The sequence below is a fragment of the Haliaeetus albicilla genome, chromosome 16 (assembly GCF_947461875.1).
Source record: "Haliaeetus albicilla chromosome 16, bHalAlb1.1, whole genome shotgun sequence".
In the NCBI taxonomy this organism is placed as follows: Eukaryota; Metazoa; Chordata; class Aves; order Accipitriformes; family Accipitridae; genus Haliaeetus; species Haliaeetus albicilla.
Window position 1 is genome coordinate 15,950,168 of NC_091498.1, and position 16,314 is coordinate 15,966,481.

Here is a 16,314-nt window from a genome sequence, read left to right on the forward strand (position 1 = left end):
ACTTCATTTCCCCCAAATTCAACTGGCAGAGCTGTTGAACTCCTGCAGGCATGGTAATGACTTTGTATGACCCATGAAATTTGACTGAAAACCCTTCTTCATTAGCAGTTGGTTGCCTTTGTTGTAGTTTTGCTCCTGGTATCCATAAGATCTACTGGTTTGCCTTTACAAATAATACCATGACAGCCAACAAGCAGTTTCTTTTCCTTTTAAACATGGATTTCCACTGGTAAAAATACTACGTTCTAGTTCACTCGGTGCTTATTAGCTGGCTTCTGATTGATTGTATCTGCCTCCACTTTTTGAAGCAGTCAGTAAACGAATGAAATGCTGTTTTGGGGTGTCCAAGGCAACTTGATTTTAGAGGGCGCAGAGAACCTGCATCTTCTCTGGGTTTCAGTGGTTTTGCTGGGTGCTTACTTTTCTACAAAATGAAAGCATTTTTATTTTTAGAGTATTCTGAAGGAGGTATTTCCAAGGATACGATTTCAGCAGAATCAATGGCGGTTGGAAAGGCTAGGGGAGTAGAGTGGGCTCGCAGACTTTTTAACACCAATAAATTTCACCTCTGATCTCTGTGCAGCCCCTGGGAATGAAAAGTGCCTTTGGAATTGTGTGTGGTTTTCTTTCGTTCCACTGAGCTTTCCCACTGAAATTTTCTGTCTTGCATCTGTGTCTTTGTAAAGCTTAATGCAATGGCAAAACAAGAGGCCGCCTCCTTTCTGAGGAGCAGACTCAAGCATACAAGAATACAGCCCTGGTTTTATGTGTTCAGAATGGGTGCAAACTTGCCACCTTATTTATCACCAGGATTTCTAACCTTCAAATGCCATGGCCCATAAATGACTTCTCCATAATAATATTTATCAAAGTATTTCTGGTCTAATTATTCATGCTGAGCTTGTTCTCTAAAAATTTCTCTTGAAAGAATCTTTTTAAAGATTTTTTCTTTTGAAAACAAATTCATGACCACATCAAACACAGATTCATGTTGCCGTTGGTTTAATTACCAGCAGCCCTCAGGGAATCTCAAAACTCACTGTTGTTATAATTGCTTCTCTCCCTTTCTCTCCCCCACTCCTTTTCCTTGATTGCTGCAGAAGTCATCGTATGGTTATTAATTTTTCAAGCTCATTTTAGATACAAAGGAGTTTATGTCCTTTTTTGCCCATATAGTAACTATCAAATCATAAATAATGAGTAGATTATGGGTGCTAAAAAAGGAACTGGCCAAAAATCTTTTTTTGAAAAAACAGTTAAAGTCATGTTGTTTTTTAACATTTTAAACAAAAAGCACGTAGTGGTGCCCTTCCCTATTCATGCCATGCCATAAGATCAGTTCGATAACCTGTGGATGTGTCTCACTTCCTATTCCAACCAGAAAACCCAGTGCACCTAGTCTGGCTTTATTCCCTTTGAAAAGCAGCATGGATGCCTCATTTGGGTGAAGCGTGAAACATAACATAAGCGATGCTGACCTAACTCAATGTGATACATGGCATATTTGCTTTAAAAAGAGCAGCAGTCTCAAATCTGGTTTGAATTAGGAAAAGCGTTTGAGAGAAAGAAAGGAAAAAGGGAACCGTTTCGTAGCAGGCATCTGAAAAATAACAGTTTGGAGGAAGGAGGAAAAATTGTCAGGCAAAACCTAACAGTTAAAGCTGAAAAATGTATTTCTAACACTGGGGATTATGAGTGTATATCTTCTTCTTTGTTTTTTTAAAAAATAAAATCTTGGCAACTTAAGTTCATACTATGATGATCCAGGATGAGAACAGCTACTCAATGGTGAAATTATCAGCAGTACTCCAGCAAGAGGTTATTAGTCATAGTCCCAGTATCATATGAGAGCAGAGCCAAGGATTCAAGAAGCAAAACATTCCCCTTTGGAGAGAGGTCAAGATTAGTCACTTTTGTTTTCTTTAATTGGTGAGGGTAGTAGGGGGGGTGGTTTGGTTTGGGGTTTATTTTGTTGTGGAGAAGAGTTTGGGACATATTTTTATGCTAGTTGGGTCTTTTACTCTTTTTTTTAACCCTAAAGTGTTGTAAATATGCCACTGTTCCACATTGGAAACAGGAATCTACAGCTAAGAGAAAGCTGTTGTCTGATAGCCAAACTTCTGACAACAAAAATATGGAGTGATATTCAGAGGCTGTACTGCCGTGATTAAACCAGCAGAAAGAGTCCTCCAGAGGCAAGTACCACAGGGAGTTTTCTTCCCATCTGTGGAACTGAAGCATCTGAAATATAAGTGCCTGTTAGCTAAACAGAGAGTCTTTCTTTCCTCTGCAAACAGGTACCGGGGTGCTCAACCAGAAGGACACAACATAGGAATGTTTTGCTGAACAAGAATATGGTCGAGAATGAGAAAGCAATCAGTTTTCCAACCTTCTGTCTCATTAAAAAACAGGAAAGTGCTTTGAAGTTTTCTTTGAGATCTGAAGAAGATTTGCCCAGGACAGGGGGAAAGATTTTTAAGGTTTTGTTAGAGCTTCTCCTTCCAAGTTGAAGTTAAAGATGTTTAGCGTATCTGAAGGTGGGCCATTAACTTTACTGCCTCAGTTTTCCCCACTTTGTGCTAGCAATAACAGTACATATCTACTGCGGTGTTCTGCTGTGTAGGTACACAAAGGTTCACACAGTGCTTTGGATGTAAGTTGCACTAATGTCTGCCATTTATTCTATAACTATAGCCAAACTATTGCATAAAGATAAGGGGCTTTTATTCCTGTTTTCTTTGATCAATACTTCCCTTATATTTCTTGTTATCTCAAGTCTGTTTGACATCCTCTCAATTTAAGCATAATTTGGGAAACTGTTTATGATGATGGTGTTAGATGGATGTCCAGTGATTTTTGTGGATACATAAACTTCTCATACTTTTGGTATCATTAATTCACTCATAAGGAACGAATCCCTCTCTTCTTGCCAACTTGTGTCTTATTTTCAAATGGAAGACAGTTGTGTCTGGTCAAAGAGATATTATTTCCTGAAGGTGGGGTTATAGTAAATAAGATAAGCAAATTGTTGAAAAATCCAGAGTATTCAATTAATAGGATAAGGGGGATTTTATCTTCTTTAGTAGCTTCTGATAAAAGTTATATTTAGAGACAAGACCCTAAACTTCACTTTCCTGGCTTCATGCAAGGAGAGAAAAACATTCCAAGCTCCCTTGTTCATCTACTGATATTCTGGTAATTTAGAGGAAAGGGTTAAAAAAATTAAATATCTGACCTTTGTAATATTTTCGAGAAAAAAATGCTGTATCCTGAGGCAGTGCTGGGCCAAAGACTGTAGGTTTTGGACACTGTCCTAACTTGAAAATTTCCATGTGTTTTAAGTCTTGTCTCATTTATCTACAAGAGTCAACCACAAATTTTAATTGCTTGGCTATAGCCCTCTGGATGCCAGATAGATCTGTGAGCGCTGCACACATCTGGGCATGCATTCAGTACTGCAAGGCCAGCAGGACTGGTCTGGGAGCTTGAGGAGCGACGAGCAAGCAGAGGGGCTTCATGGCCCAAATCTACACCTAGATCTAAGAAATATTCTCAGGAAGAGCTGATTTCCAATAGTTTGGATGTTTTAAATAAGCCAAATACTTTTGCAAGAACTTGTTAATAGCAGCAACAAAAGTACTGAACCAAGGCCACCATTCTCAGCTCTGTCTTCTCAAGCAGCTGCCATATCCAGTCTCTGCTTCTTACCATCCCTTCCAGTCACAACCATTGTGGTCCACATTTCTGTCTTGACTAGCAGCATTTTAGGTCATGCCTTTCCAACTTTTTTTACCCTCAGGCCCTTCTGAATCCTCTCCACTTCTAAAATAAACACTGTCCCAAAAGCTTTCCACATTTTGAGGTCTTGTACACTATAACAGTCCATGGCCAAGTGTATTTCACTCTCCCGTAACTTAATTCTTCCATTTGCTAATGTCCTACTGACCTCCTTGTTAGAAGGAGTGGTATGTATTCATCTTACCTTGCTTCCTTTAATCAAGCAGCAAGTTATAGCCACATAATTTTATGAAGGTGACATGTAAAAAGCAAATCAACCTGTGTGTTTGTAACTTTTGATTTCTATTTATTTCTCATGAAGCTCAACAAGGCCAAGTGCAAGGTCCTGCATCTGAGTCAGGGCAATCCCAAGCACAAATACAGGTTGGGTGACCAGTGGATTGAGAGCAGCCCTACTGAGAAGGACTTGGGGGTGTGAGTTAATGAGAAGCTTAGCATGACCTGGCAATGTGTGTTTGCAGCCCAAAAAGCCAACCATATCCTGGGCTGCATCAAGAGAAGCATGACCAGCAGGTCGAGGGAGGTGATTCTCCTCCTCTACTCTGCTCTCATGAGACCCCACCTGCAGTACTGCCTTCAGCTCTGGGGCATCCAACATAAGAAGGACATGGACCTGTTGGATAGAGTCCAGAGGAGGGCCAGGAAGATGATCAGAGGGCTGGAGCACCTCTCCTACATAGACAGGCTGAGAGAGTTGGGGTTGTTCAGCTGGGAGAAGAGAAGGCTCTGGGGACACCTTACAGCAGCCTGCCAGTACCTAACGGGGGCCTACAGGAAAGATGGGGAGGGACTTTTTACAAGGGCATGTAGTGATAAGACAAGGGGTAATGGCTTTGAACTGAAAAAGGGTAGATTTAGATTAGATGTAAGGAAGAAGTTCTTCACTGTGAGGGTGGTGAGGCACTGGAACAGGTTGCTCAGAGAGGCTGTGGATACCCCATCCCTGGAAGTGTTCAAGGCCAGGCTGGATGGGGCTTTGAGCAACCTGGTCTACTGGAAGGTGTCCCTGCCCATGGCAGGGGGGTTGGAACTAGATGATCTTTAAGGTCCCTTCCAACCCAAACCATTCTATGATTCTATGATTTTCATAAGTTTTAAGATCTTAAAGGAATTGCTCTCTTATGTAAGCACAACATCTGTTGTTGCCACTTGTTTCTTTGTAGGTCTCATTTAATAGTTCCTCTTGTACCTGAAGTTTTGCCTGCTGCTGATCTGCAGCATTTGTTCGCATAAGGATTATGTATGTGAGTTTTGTGTAAGTGGCTGGAAATAGTCAAAGATAGCTGTGAAGGTTTCTGTTTTATTGCATAACATCTTCAGATGCTGCTGTTCCTGAAGGCTGTATCTTCATTTTCATTTGGGGAAAAACAGCAGTATCATAAAAGAGGCATTTATAAAAACATGCTGCCAATATTCTGTGTTTGGTAACATATATGCTGTATTTTATACTATATTTATTTAATCACATATTACTGAAGTGGCTTTTTCATATCAGTTTTTCAGTTTTTGACCTTTCAGAGCATGTCTCTTACTATTGTTGGTTTCAAATAGAATTCAAGGGAGACTTCTAACCTGAAAAATGGCATTATGGTTGTAATCTACACTCTTTTAAGAATCATGAAAATCCACATGAAAGAAATGGAGCTGAGTGATTAGTTAACCAGAGATGCCATATTTCCAGAAACTTTGAGGAAGCTTTTAGAAAAAAATGTTTTTCTTTGGGGAAAAGGATATTTGGAAAGGAGAAATAATTCTCTGCAGTATAGTTACTTGCTTATCAGAATTGCTCTCCAACTTCTAATGGAAAGAAAGAATGCATAAATCAAGCCTGTCATTTCTCCCATTTCCTATAGCTTGAGCATCTGGTACCCTAGAGCTTGTGCTGCACAATCAGGACAAATTCTTCAAACAAACAAAAATTTCTTTGAAATGCCTCAAGTGTTATAGTCAGTAATCAAATGGTCACATGCTGGTGTTACCAGTTTGTTTTACTTCCCAACATAATTAAGAAAAATATGTGACAAAACTGAGTTTCTATATGGTGCATTAAGAATTTACTATGCCAAGTCAAGCCCTTTTTAATAGCAGGTCACTGATATCAAGGTAACTTCTGGAGGATCGGAGCCAGCGACTGGCTTATAAATCCCAGTTGTTTCTGAGCTCTGACCCTGACTTAGTGACTCAGAAGTTTCTTCCCAGTCCCAGGTCATCAACCTCTGTTGAAAGCACAAGCAGCATATCCTGATTAATGGTGAATTATCAACAGCCATTTAAGGGTTACTACTACAAAAATTAAGCAGTTTTTTTACACTTTTGAGAAGTGTAGGAGAAATATTTTACTATAAAAATACAGAGTAAGATGAGACCAGCAACAGTCTCAGTTTACTGAAAAAAACAGAACAATTTTTAGTATGTCAAAGCAAAGAAGAGATTGGCACTGATAGCTTTATGCAAGAGGGCTGATTTTAGGACACAGTGTGTAGCAAGTGCCTTTCTTTCCAAAGATGGTTTTTGTCTCAAAGTTATCCATTTTATTTGTCAGTTAAGACAGTGGTTACAGTGTTCATATAATATTTTCATTGACTAGAAAGTGACTTGTCACATGCAACCCTCAAAACCTGTTAATTTTGTTCCTCAGAAGCTCAGCCTTTATATTTTTCTAGCAATGAGTAATCTTACAGTAGAGTGTTTTCTCATTGGCTCCACTTCCCGTATCCTTCCCCAGACACTGCACACATACTCCCTTCTTTGGCCAACTCTCAAGAGAAAGTACAGACAGTCTGGAGAACAAATCTTCCTTCATGCAGATTACATTCTCCTATAAACACCTCAGCAACGGGTATATAACCTCCAGCAAGACTGCTGCCTAATCTCTGGCAACAAAATAAACAAATCGAAGCCAGAAGCTCTGATAAGGGGATTCGCAAGAATCTGGGATCTTGGGTACTGCAAATGGAAGGAAGACTCTTTCCATGATTCTTGAAGAATCATGTACTTGAGGAAAGAAACTTTCTTTAATAGTACTGAAATTGTTGGTTTCTCCTGCCACTATTATAGTTATAGAGAAATGTTTAAAATAAATCCTCTAAGAAGATTCCCATACCTATCCCTGAGCTTCTCTAGAAAGCCACTGTTTAGAAATATTGAGATAGCAAAATATGTAGGGACTTAGCAAGAAGAAGAGCCAGGGAAGCTGATCTCTGAAGCTTCCTCAAATATTCTCAAGAACTTAAATAGGATGGATCCCACCAAAGAAAAATGTGATTTATAACCACACCTTCACATGCAGAACTCACTCTGTTTTCTTAAATACCACTTGATACTGATACCTTCCTTCATATCGTTGCCATTGACAGGTATCATAAATTCTGGAATATTTTTTGCCTCTTATCTTTTCTTCAACTTAGTCATTAGCGTGCCTGATGATGATTTTGTTAACAGAAAGGACATTTTTGTGTGTTTTTCTGAAATATAAAGCTAGCTTATTACTGAGTATTACACTGAATAGCAAACACGTTAGGGATTCTATATAACACTGCTTATGAGGATGCACAGGTGAAGAAAGCATCATTTTCTTTCCCTAGAAGTTTGCCACACTGTAGAGCAATAGGGTCCTCCTTATTAACAGGCCACGCAGAGTGATAAATACATGAAGATCTCCGCAATCTTCAGTTGTTTTGAAAAAGTGCCTTAAACGGTTGGTCCACTTTGAGCTAAAAAGCTTCACTTTCAGGAATGAATGCTACTCAAGATAAGTCAGGGTAGCAGACTTGGGAGACTAATGTTGGAAAAGTAGCTGAAATTTTCCTTTATCACATTTTCGTTCAGCCAAGTGTTGCTTGTGTTCTGGCTTTCCTCTTCTCCTTTAGCAGCTTCACGCTCAGCTCTCTGTATTAAGAACAAGCACAGTCCCCCTGAACCCACTGAGTGAGCACTGTGCTGATAAAAAATCTCTTGATTAAGCACAAATTATTTGTTTATTCAGTCAACCATGTTAAGAACATAGGTAGTTCTAAACCACCATTCTGTCCAAAGGGACTGTGATTTTCACCCTTAATAATATTTACTTTTGAAATCTGTGAGAATGATAATAAAGGGCAGATGAGACAGCTTTAATCGACAGCATTAATCAATCAACCTTGATCCCTCCAGATCATGGAGCAGCGCTTGGCATAACTTATTAGCAGTTTGTGGTCTTTGTGGCCTAAATTATGCCAAACTCCAAATTTTGTCCTTCTGCTTCCCCACTATCCTGAATATCTGTGGCTGAAAATACCATTCCCAATACCATTCCCCTCAGCTCTGTAATTCATCTGTCCTTGCCCCTTCCCAGTAAATCCCTATAGTTAGTTTGGGAGTGGGTCTCCAGAGTGCTGCTCTTTACTCCTCCATTACAGGAGTGCATAAAGGACATTCTCCTCCAGATGCCCCTGGAGCCACTCAGGCTCCTGTGGTTTGTTTTTTGTTTGTTTTTTTTTTAAAAAAAAGCAAGGAAAGAAATTCATTGTTACATTTTATGTTCTGAATCGTACCATGAATTTGTTATGAATGCTTAAAATTACAGGGCATTTAAAATAAATATAATGTGAAGGTCTGCAGAATTTTAATAGATAAATTGCTCATTATTTTGTTCTCTCATCACAGTAACAGTCTCTGTCTTGTTCGCTAGCACCTCCTGGAATGCCTTTGATATCTTTATAAAAGTGGGCATGTCACTTTATACCCAGTTGTAGAGGACTCCTGCTCCTGACAACATGACCTAAGAGGACTTTGTGGTTCATAGGAACGACATCATTGCCACATTGCATGGGGTGTCAGAGTAGCCATGTGCCTCCGTGACTTTTTAGGGAGAGCAAAAATCTCTTCTGTAATGTAGCTACATTTCTCATGATGTGCCACTTAAGATTTGTGCTCTAATCTTTCAGCCTTTGTGAAGAACTATTTGGTTTGGGGTTTTTTTTCTCCTCAGTGCACTGCATGGATGGGATTGTTTTATCCACTCCTAAGGGCTAGGTTCAAAACTTGTTTAAATCTGCTTCTCTCCATCTGTGCTCAATCTATGATCCTTGGATTTTTTTTTTTTTTTTATTATCTCAGAGGATGGAAAAATCTTGTTTTCATACAATATTTCAGTAAGACTTAGGAATAACTGTGGTGTGTAATTTCTGTAGAGTTTCAAACACTGCTTCCTCTCCCGAACAACTATAAAATACAAAGGAAATTATTTGCATATAAAGAATTTGATCATCCAAACACCATGCTTCTAATGAAACATAAATCAGCTAGAAAGAGCTTACTTAGTTTTTCCTAAAAGAAACAAATCAGTCTGAGTTATTTTTCTATGTAATTAACACTGTTTGCTGTTTTAAGTAGAGGGATCAGAGTTGTCCAAAACAGTTAAGATTATAGCAACATCAGCAGTTTTTCTGTTTGCTTTACTTTTATTCATTCTGGCATCATAGCTAATTTCTAATCAAGTAAATGTGTTTGAAAGTATGATTCACAGGAGATGATACACTTCTCCATGCTAAGTGCATAAAGCTAGTTTAATAAAAAGGGTATTGCACATGATGCCATTTTTCTAGTGGGTATAGTTATCTCTGCAGCAAACAAGTGAACGATGTATTTCAGGATGTGTGTTTGGATGACGACGGGCAGATTGGGCATGTTAATAAGCGAGGCCGTTCACCAGCAAGCCTCTTATTCTTGTACATCAGAGGCCTGTGATGACAGTAGATGTTGCCTTCTGCTGGCTTTTACTTCCCTCTTTAAAACGTCTCATACTTTAAGCAGACACACCTTTGGCAGAACCGAGGATGGGGGCCCATCATCCCATTGCTGTCTCATTTGCAGATGTCACCCCAAGAAGCATGAGCAGAGCAATGTACAGAAATCCAGACTGCTCCTTCTCTTGTAATATCCAAAGAATATGTTACTATTTGGGATTGACAACTCAGTCCAAGATTGATCCAGAGCCCACTGAAGTCACTGGAAGTCTGTGATTGCCAAAAACTACCACTGACTTCAGCATGTCTTAGAGCAAGCCCTTCACGGGCGCAGAACTCCCTGGGAAATGGCTTGCTTTATTGGAAAGCAAAACTGATTAAACAACAATTAAACACAACCAGTCATCTGGACCTCCCTTCACAAAAGCTTTGTGGCTTTAGAGCCCTACCCCAATAAGCAGCAACATGGAAGACGAAGGTCTTTACTTTTTATCTCAGATGGCTCGGCTCAATAGCAATTAGCTTCTGCCTCTGCTTCTGTGGGCCTCCTGCAATCCACAGCTGCAGCGGCCAAACCTTGTTCCCTACAAAAAATTAGACAATTATCTGTGGGAATTTATTTCCCAGCAAGAATATTCACATCTCACTTCTCTCCAGTACTTCATCACCAAGATGCACAGCTGTTGAAGGACTATCCAGATCTCAGTCCAATCTACTGTCATGTTCAATAGCTCATCACTGCAAGAGTTTCATAAATGCACATTTTCCAGATATATCTTCAGTCTGTGTTTCCTCTGGTAATCCCTGCATGGAATCACAAATTAAGAAAAATATATATAAAAATCCCCTAGTTATTTTAGAATAACTAGCAAAAGCACATTTCTTGTTAGAGGAAAAGTTGTCCTTCGGGCTCTGAAGATAGCGGTTTGTCTGCAGTCTTCCACTACAGACCTTCCAGCACAGCAGTCTCAGAAAGCAAGTGATACCTGGGCAGTGGGGGATGGAGGAATGAGGTATTTCCGCAGGCTTCACTAGCACCGATTTGTACTGTCATGCTTGGAGCATCATGAGTTTGCCACTTGTGATGAGCACCATTTGGGCAAAGCGTGCCTTTTTTTAAGGGACTGAACAAATAGTGATGAAATGAAAACCTGATGATCTGCTCAATTTTCCATCTGTATTTCCTTCTAGAAATCTTGAACTTACATGTTCTTCAGCTTCCTCATTTGAAGAATCTCATCTTTCAACAGCCATTTCCATCCAGAATTACTAGTGTTTCATGTACCATCTAGGGTGCTTTGCCTAATGTTTTCAAAACCAGCTGCAAAGTATAAATCTCTGGCACCTCATATTTTTAAATCGCTGTATCTGCTTCCCTACCAGTTGTACAAAGTGTTTGAAAAAAACAGCATTTTCTCTACGGTGGAAAAACATTTTAGTCTCTGCTGAAATCCTCCAGGTTTGTTGATGTTCTGTTCAGCCTTACTGTCTTTTACTATCCTGTGTGATACTTGGATGATAGCCAGGCACATATAAATTGCTCCCACTCATGCTCTCTCTGGCGGTTTTATGTGCCTTTCACTACTTTCTAGCAGATATTTTAGGCAGCAATTTATTCCTATCACGGTTTTTTCTGCTTACTTTCTTTTCCCTTTTTAAAACGTATTATACATCTTTTTGCCTAGAATTTACTTAGTGTTTTAGGATCCCTGTGGATCGATGGGTCAGAGACTACAACAGCAAAATCGAGGCTTTCTCGTTATGCTTGTAGAAGGGAGTAGGCAGACTCTTACTCCCCAATTTCAACGCTTGCCATGCCAAGGGGCAGAGAGTGGGCAGGACTTTGAAGCTGGAAATGCCCATCTTCCCCTCGGGACATCTCGCTCAGTACACTGGAGTCAGCGCAGAGAGGAGGCTTCCCATGCCAGATAAAAAGGGTGATACAGGTTACTTCTTGACTGGAAAAGGCAAGAAACTAGAGACTGAATCTGTGGTGCTCCTAGAAACATTTAATTCTTGATTTTCCTCCGAGTACCATAAATGTAACCAAAAGAGTCTAAATTTTGGACAAATCCGTAACCTAGCCTATGTTAGGTATCATGATTTTTCATTATATTTTCTCCTAAAGGTTAGAAGAAAGAGCAGAAAAAGCAAAAAAGAGGAAATAAATAATTTAAGAAGCTTCTGTCTACAGGCAGAAGAAAATGAGCATTATGGATTCAGGCTGAACCTTCCCCTGCAGCCCCCCAGATGAAAAATCAGCTTTCACCCATCTTAGGAGAGTTTCTGGCTTGCTGTGAATCATGTCATTCAAACGGCAATCCTAGCGAACGCTGTGTCATTGGGGGGGGAGAGTGTAAAACTGAATCATGCCCCACTCCTGACCCTTGCCACAGACCCCAGCTGCTATACACTCACAGCAGCAAAATATCTGTGGGCATTTTGTGGCCTGAGCTGGTAACTGGGCCCAAATGTGACAAAGAGCATTAGTCAGTCCTAGCTTAGAGTTGATTAGATCACTGCAAGTAGAGCAGATATTTACTTGAGCATATTGCTATTATTAAGGCATATAAGCATGTTAGAAGTTTATCAAGTTTTCAAAAAAAATGTGTACACAATAGTAACAAAAAAACACAGAAACTTAGTTCTGGGACTTAGTTCTCTATCCAAGCACATGTCTTTAAAAGCTCATTTTTCATGTGTTCATCCAGGTATAAAATGAGTGTCAAATCGCATACCAGAGGTGAGTATTAACAGGCCTGTCCTCATCCAACTTTGACCTATTGCATTAAATTTCTAATGCTCTGTTAGATGATCTGTGGCGTCTTCATAGAGGTTGTTGTGATCCTGATTAAGAAAGCTCTCATTTTAATATTGCATTTGTATCACACGATTTGTTACAGTTTTCTCACATGCTGCTACTAAACAAACCTTCTCTTTGCCCTTGCAGGTTACACAAATGGACCAGAAACTGAACCTCATTACAGATATGCTGCATCATCTGGTTTCCCGTCAGCAGGGGGATCAAGGAAACAACAGATCATCTCAGAGAGGCAACAATGTCAATTCAGATCTTTTTCTCCCTAATAACACTCTGCCGACCTATGAGCAACTGACAGTACCAAGAAGAAACGAAGATGATGTATCCTGATGTGGTATAAGTCTGGGTTGGGTTCTTCCCACCTTTCTCCTTTAAATGGGACTGAATGTTGAGAACCTGGAAGGAATTAAGTTCATCAGCCATCCAAGAAAACACGCTCAAACTGTATCTATACCACTAGTCTCAAACACGCTCTTCTAAAGCCGCTCGTAATAGCCGAAGGATTGCCAGGCTGTCTTTCTTCTACCAGGCAAAACTTACTGAAGCTCCACATTGATTTTGTTCATTAGCAAATAATCACAACTCGTTATTTCTCAGAAAGACCAAAATGATGTAAAGACAAGCAAAATGGCAAGGATTTAGAGCTCCTTTAATAATAATAATAGTAATAATAATATTCTAATAATACTTGAACTTAGATGGAAAAAGTGCATTCTGTTTATGAATCTGCAGATAGCAATATATTTCTACTACTAAGGTTTTTAAAACAAACTAGGATAACTTATGTTGTTTTTACTACATAAACGTACACTAACATTCTAGAGAATGACAAACCACATACTGAATGATTTGCTTTTTTTCTGTTTTATTTTAACATTGCTGCATAAACAGTTATCAGATAATGACCAGATTTTTTAAATCTGTTTTTCTTCAGGGAGGAACTAATCCTTAATCTGGAGCAATACTATTTATAGTGGAAAGTGCTATAGATTTTTTAAGATATCAGTTTTTCATGGGGAGACAATAAAGTATTACATAGAAAAAATGATTCTGCTTTCTAGAAAATTGTTGCCAAAGAATTTATATATAAATAGAAAACACAGTGGTCTGAATGTACTTGTCCTGAAATAGCTTTTTAAAAAGAAGGCCCACTGCTTCATAAATCTTCTGCTTTTTAGCTTACAGTCGCCAAGAATAGTACAAGAGGCTGAAGTCACTGGACTTGCTGGTCAAGTGCTTGAGCTGGCCACTGCCTGAGCATCCATAATCCTTGCAGAAATTGAGGCCCCAGTTCAGGAAAGCACCTCTCATCCAGACAGCATATATGACAATTTGAATAGTTTCCTGAATAATGTCTGGAGAAATTCAACTCCCTACAAGAGTCATTTGGTACTGAAAAGTGCCAGCTCTAATTTAGAGGACTGAGGGCCTCAGCTACAACCTATGGAGCTGAACCACATTACCCCACATGATAGCTGCAATAAAGCCAGCAGTGTTTGGCTCACTGTGATTTTTCGCACACACAACATGAGAAGGATTTGGGCTTTGATTACTAAGGTTGAAATTTAGCCCTTGCAGGTAATTATCACCTGTACCATATCAGCCCTGCTTTGAACGTGGAACATCTCTAAAGCGGACAGAGTGTCAGGAAAATGTATTTAGTCCAATGTGGTGGTGGTGGTAGCCTGTACCGCTGGCAAAAGAAGGAGATGTAGACAGATTTATCAGCTCTTGCACTTTGAGCATCATACACATCCAGTGCACCCTGTTTCCCTCACTGCACAGCCTGTCCCCCATGGTGGTCTCTCTCCCTCTCCTGGAAAACTGATGCCCTAAAGCCTCGTAACTTTGCACAGCAGTTAACGTCACCAGTCTTTAATCTCTTTGAGCAGTCTGAAATACTGATGTGTGATGAACTGAGATCGCAGGAAACCTTCTTATAGTGCTGCTCATATTCCGGGCTTTCTTTTCAACATTTCATCTCTTTCACTTTGACTGCAGAGAAAAGTATACTGTATTTAACTTTACAGATTATGTTACAATTATCCAGCCTTGCTGCTGTACAGCAGATAAATGTTAAGGCTGCAGAAATTTACAGGCATAAACAGAAATTGTATCTGGGCATTATGTTTTATAGGAATCAAAATTATTGTCATGATTTTGAACATTTTTTAAATGAGATTCACGATGTAATTTCAGGTTATCAATCAGCCTGTTAATTTCCTAATAAAATACAGGACAAGAATGCCATGTCTTTTGGTTATTCTAAAATCCAGACACTTGATACACAAAGGAAAGCTGTTGGCTTTGCTTTTCTTTTTTCTTTTAACCCACTGTACAGTGTACAGATGCCTTACTTGCAATGCAGGACTGGAAACCTTCTGCTGATTCTTTACTAGAGAAATAAAGGAAAAACAGGACTTAATCAGCTGGGGTGGCTTTGGGGAGAAAGGTGTGTCTTGTAGCCCTTGCTGAAAGCAGCCATGTCTATGCTTTTCTGTGGGCGTTGTGTTAACCAGAAAATACATCCGTTCCTACCTGTTTGTTCCCAAGACCATACCTACATATTCTGCTTGGCAGCTAATCTGTATGATAACAGTCTGGCATAGCAAACATTTCATGCGAACAATAATTTTCCTTTCTTGATGTGTTAGTTGCTCTATATCCATCCAAAAAGCACTGTTACCAGAATCCTGGGAATAACCAGGTTTTACAGATTCTCAAGGCTGGTGGCAAGTTGTCATGAGGTTGGTGATTCCTCCCAGCTGATCTTTCCAGAAAGAGCACCAGCTCGGAGACCTGCTACTTCAAATCTGATAATCCACCTCGCCCTAAGAAAAAGAAGACGATCCGTTTTCCCAGCTGAAAAGGGATGTCATAAAATGAGCGATCCAAATTTGCCATGCAACTGCCTGGAGCTAGCCATCCCCAAGTGGTCACCAGAGACAGGTCTGACCTCTCTGCCCGGAGGACCGGACTGGATTTATCTTGCCTGCTGGGGCTTCATACCTCAACGACTTCTCCTGGAAGTGAGTACCTCAGCATCTTTCTTTCACGGAGCATTGTGGAATGGCAGAAGCAGGAAGATGAGCTGAACGCTGGACCAGCCTGAAGCAACCAGCCTGCAGTGAGTATGTGTTTCTGCTGAAACCTTATCTGCTGGTGTCCGCTGTTCATCCAAACTGTCCAGAGCAGTAGAAAATGTTTGTAAATAGCTTGAAGGGGGAGCAAAGGAAACTGTAAGGTAGGCAAAGCCTTGACTTTATAATTTTCTACCTCGGTTTTGTAAACTGTGTTAAAATAAAGACATCCGAGGCTGCAGAAAGGAGACTCTTAGAGACTCTTAGCAGTTTGCATTTTAAGACTGGTGTAAGCTAGGCCTGGATCCCCATCCCTGCCTAAAAAAATAAAGGTCAGCTAAAAAAAAGTCCTCTAAAAGAATGTGAGCTGGCTCAGCTTCCCCAGTCTACCAGGGTCTGGGTTCTGTGCCAGATACGGAAAATAGGAAGCCAGTGACTAGGAGAGGAGGAGAAATGGGGGGCTGCCCAGCTGAAGGTGGTGATGAAAGCTCACCCTGTCTCAGTCCGCAGCAGAGGCAGACGACGGTGCAAGTTTGCAAAAAGAAAGATTAATGGGAGAAGGCGGGGGATGTGTGCAAGGGAGGAAGTTTAGGAGGTGAGCAAAAGCATGGGCTCCTGGTTAGGGGGCTGTGCTGGGATTCAGGAGACAGAAGCACTGTGCCTGGCATCGGCATTAATCTACAGTGTGACCTCAGGGTGAGTGACTTCACCTGTTTGGCCACATCTGTTGCCCCCTCTCCTCCGCTCAGCCCACTTGTCTATTTAGACCACAAATTCCTCGGGACAGGGATGGCCCCTTTCTATGTGTTTGCTCAGCGCCCAGCACAAAGGGACCTGCACTCCGGGGACTTGAGGTACCACTCTCGTATAAATAATTACTCAGGAGGTA

The 16,314-nt window shown here is 40.4% G+C and overlaps 1 protein-coding gene across 6 annotated transcripts in view; it reads left to right on the forward strand.

Annotated features, from left to right (window-relative positions):
* KCNQ1 (potassium voltage-gated channel subfamily Q member 1) overlaps positions 1-13,393 on the forward strand; it is a 422,193-nt gene extending 408,800 nt beyond the window's left edge. For 5 of the 6 annotated variants that reach the window (XM_069803651.1, XM_069803647.1, XM_069803649.1 and 2 more), the window contains one exon: positions 12,475-13,393. In XM_069803651.1, the coding sequence (XP_069659752.1) occupies positions 12,475-12,675 (201 nt within the window). In that variant the 3' untranslated portion in view covers positions 12,676-13,393. Of the gene's footprint in view, positions 1-10,715; positions 10,984-12,474 lie in introns of all 6 variants that reach the window. The other variant, XR_011328096.1, reaches the window with a different exon arrangement.
* The last annotated feature ends 2,921 nt before the right edge of the window (positions 13,394-16,314 follow it).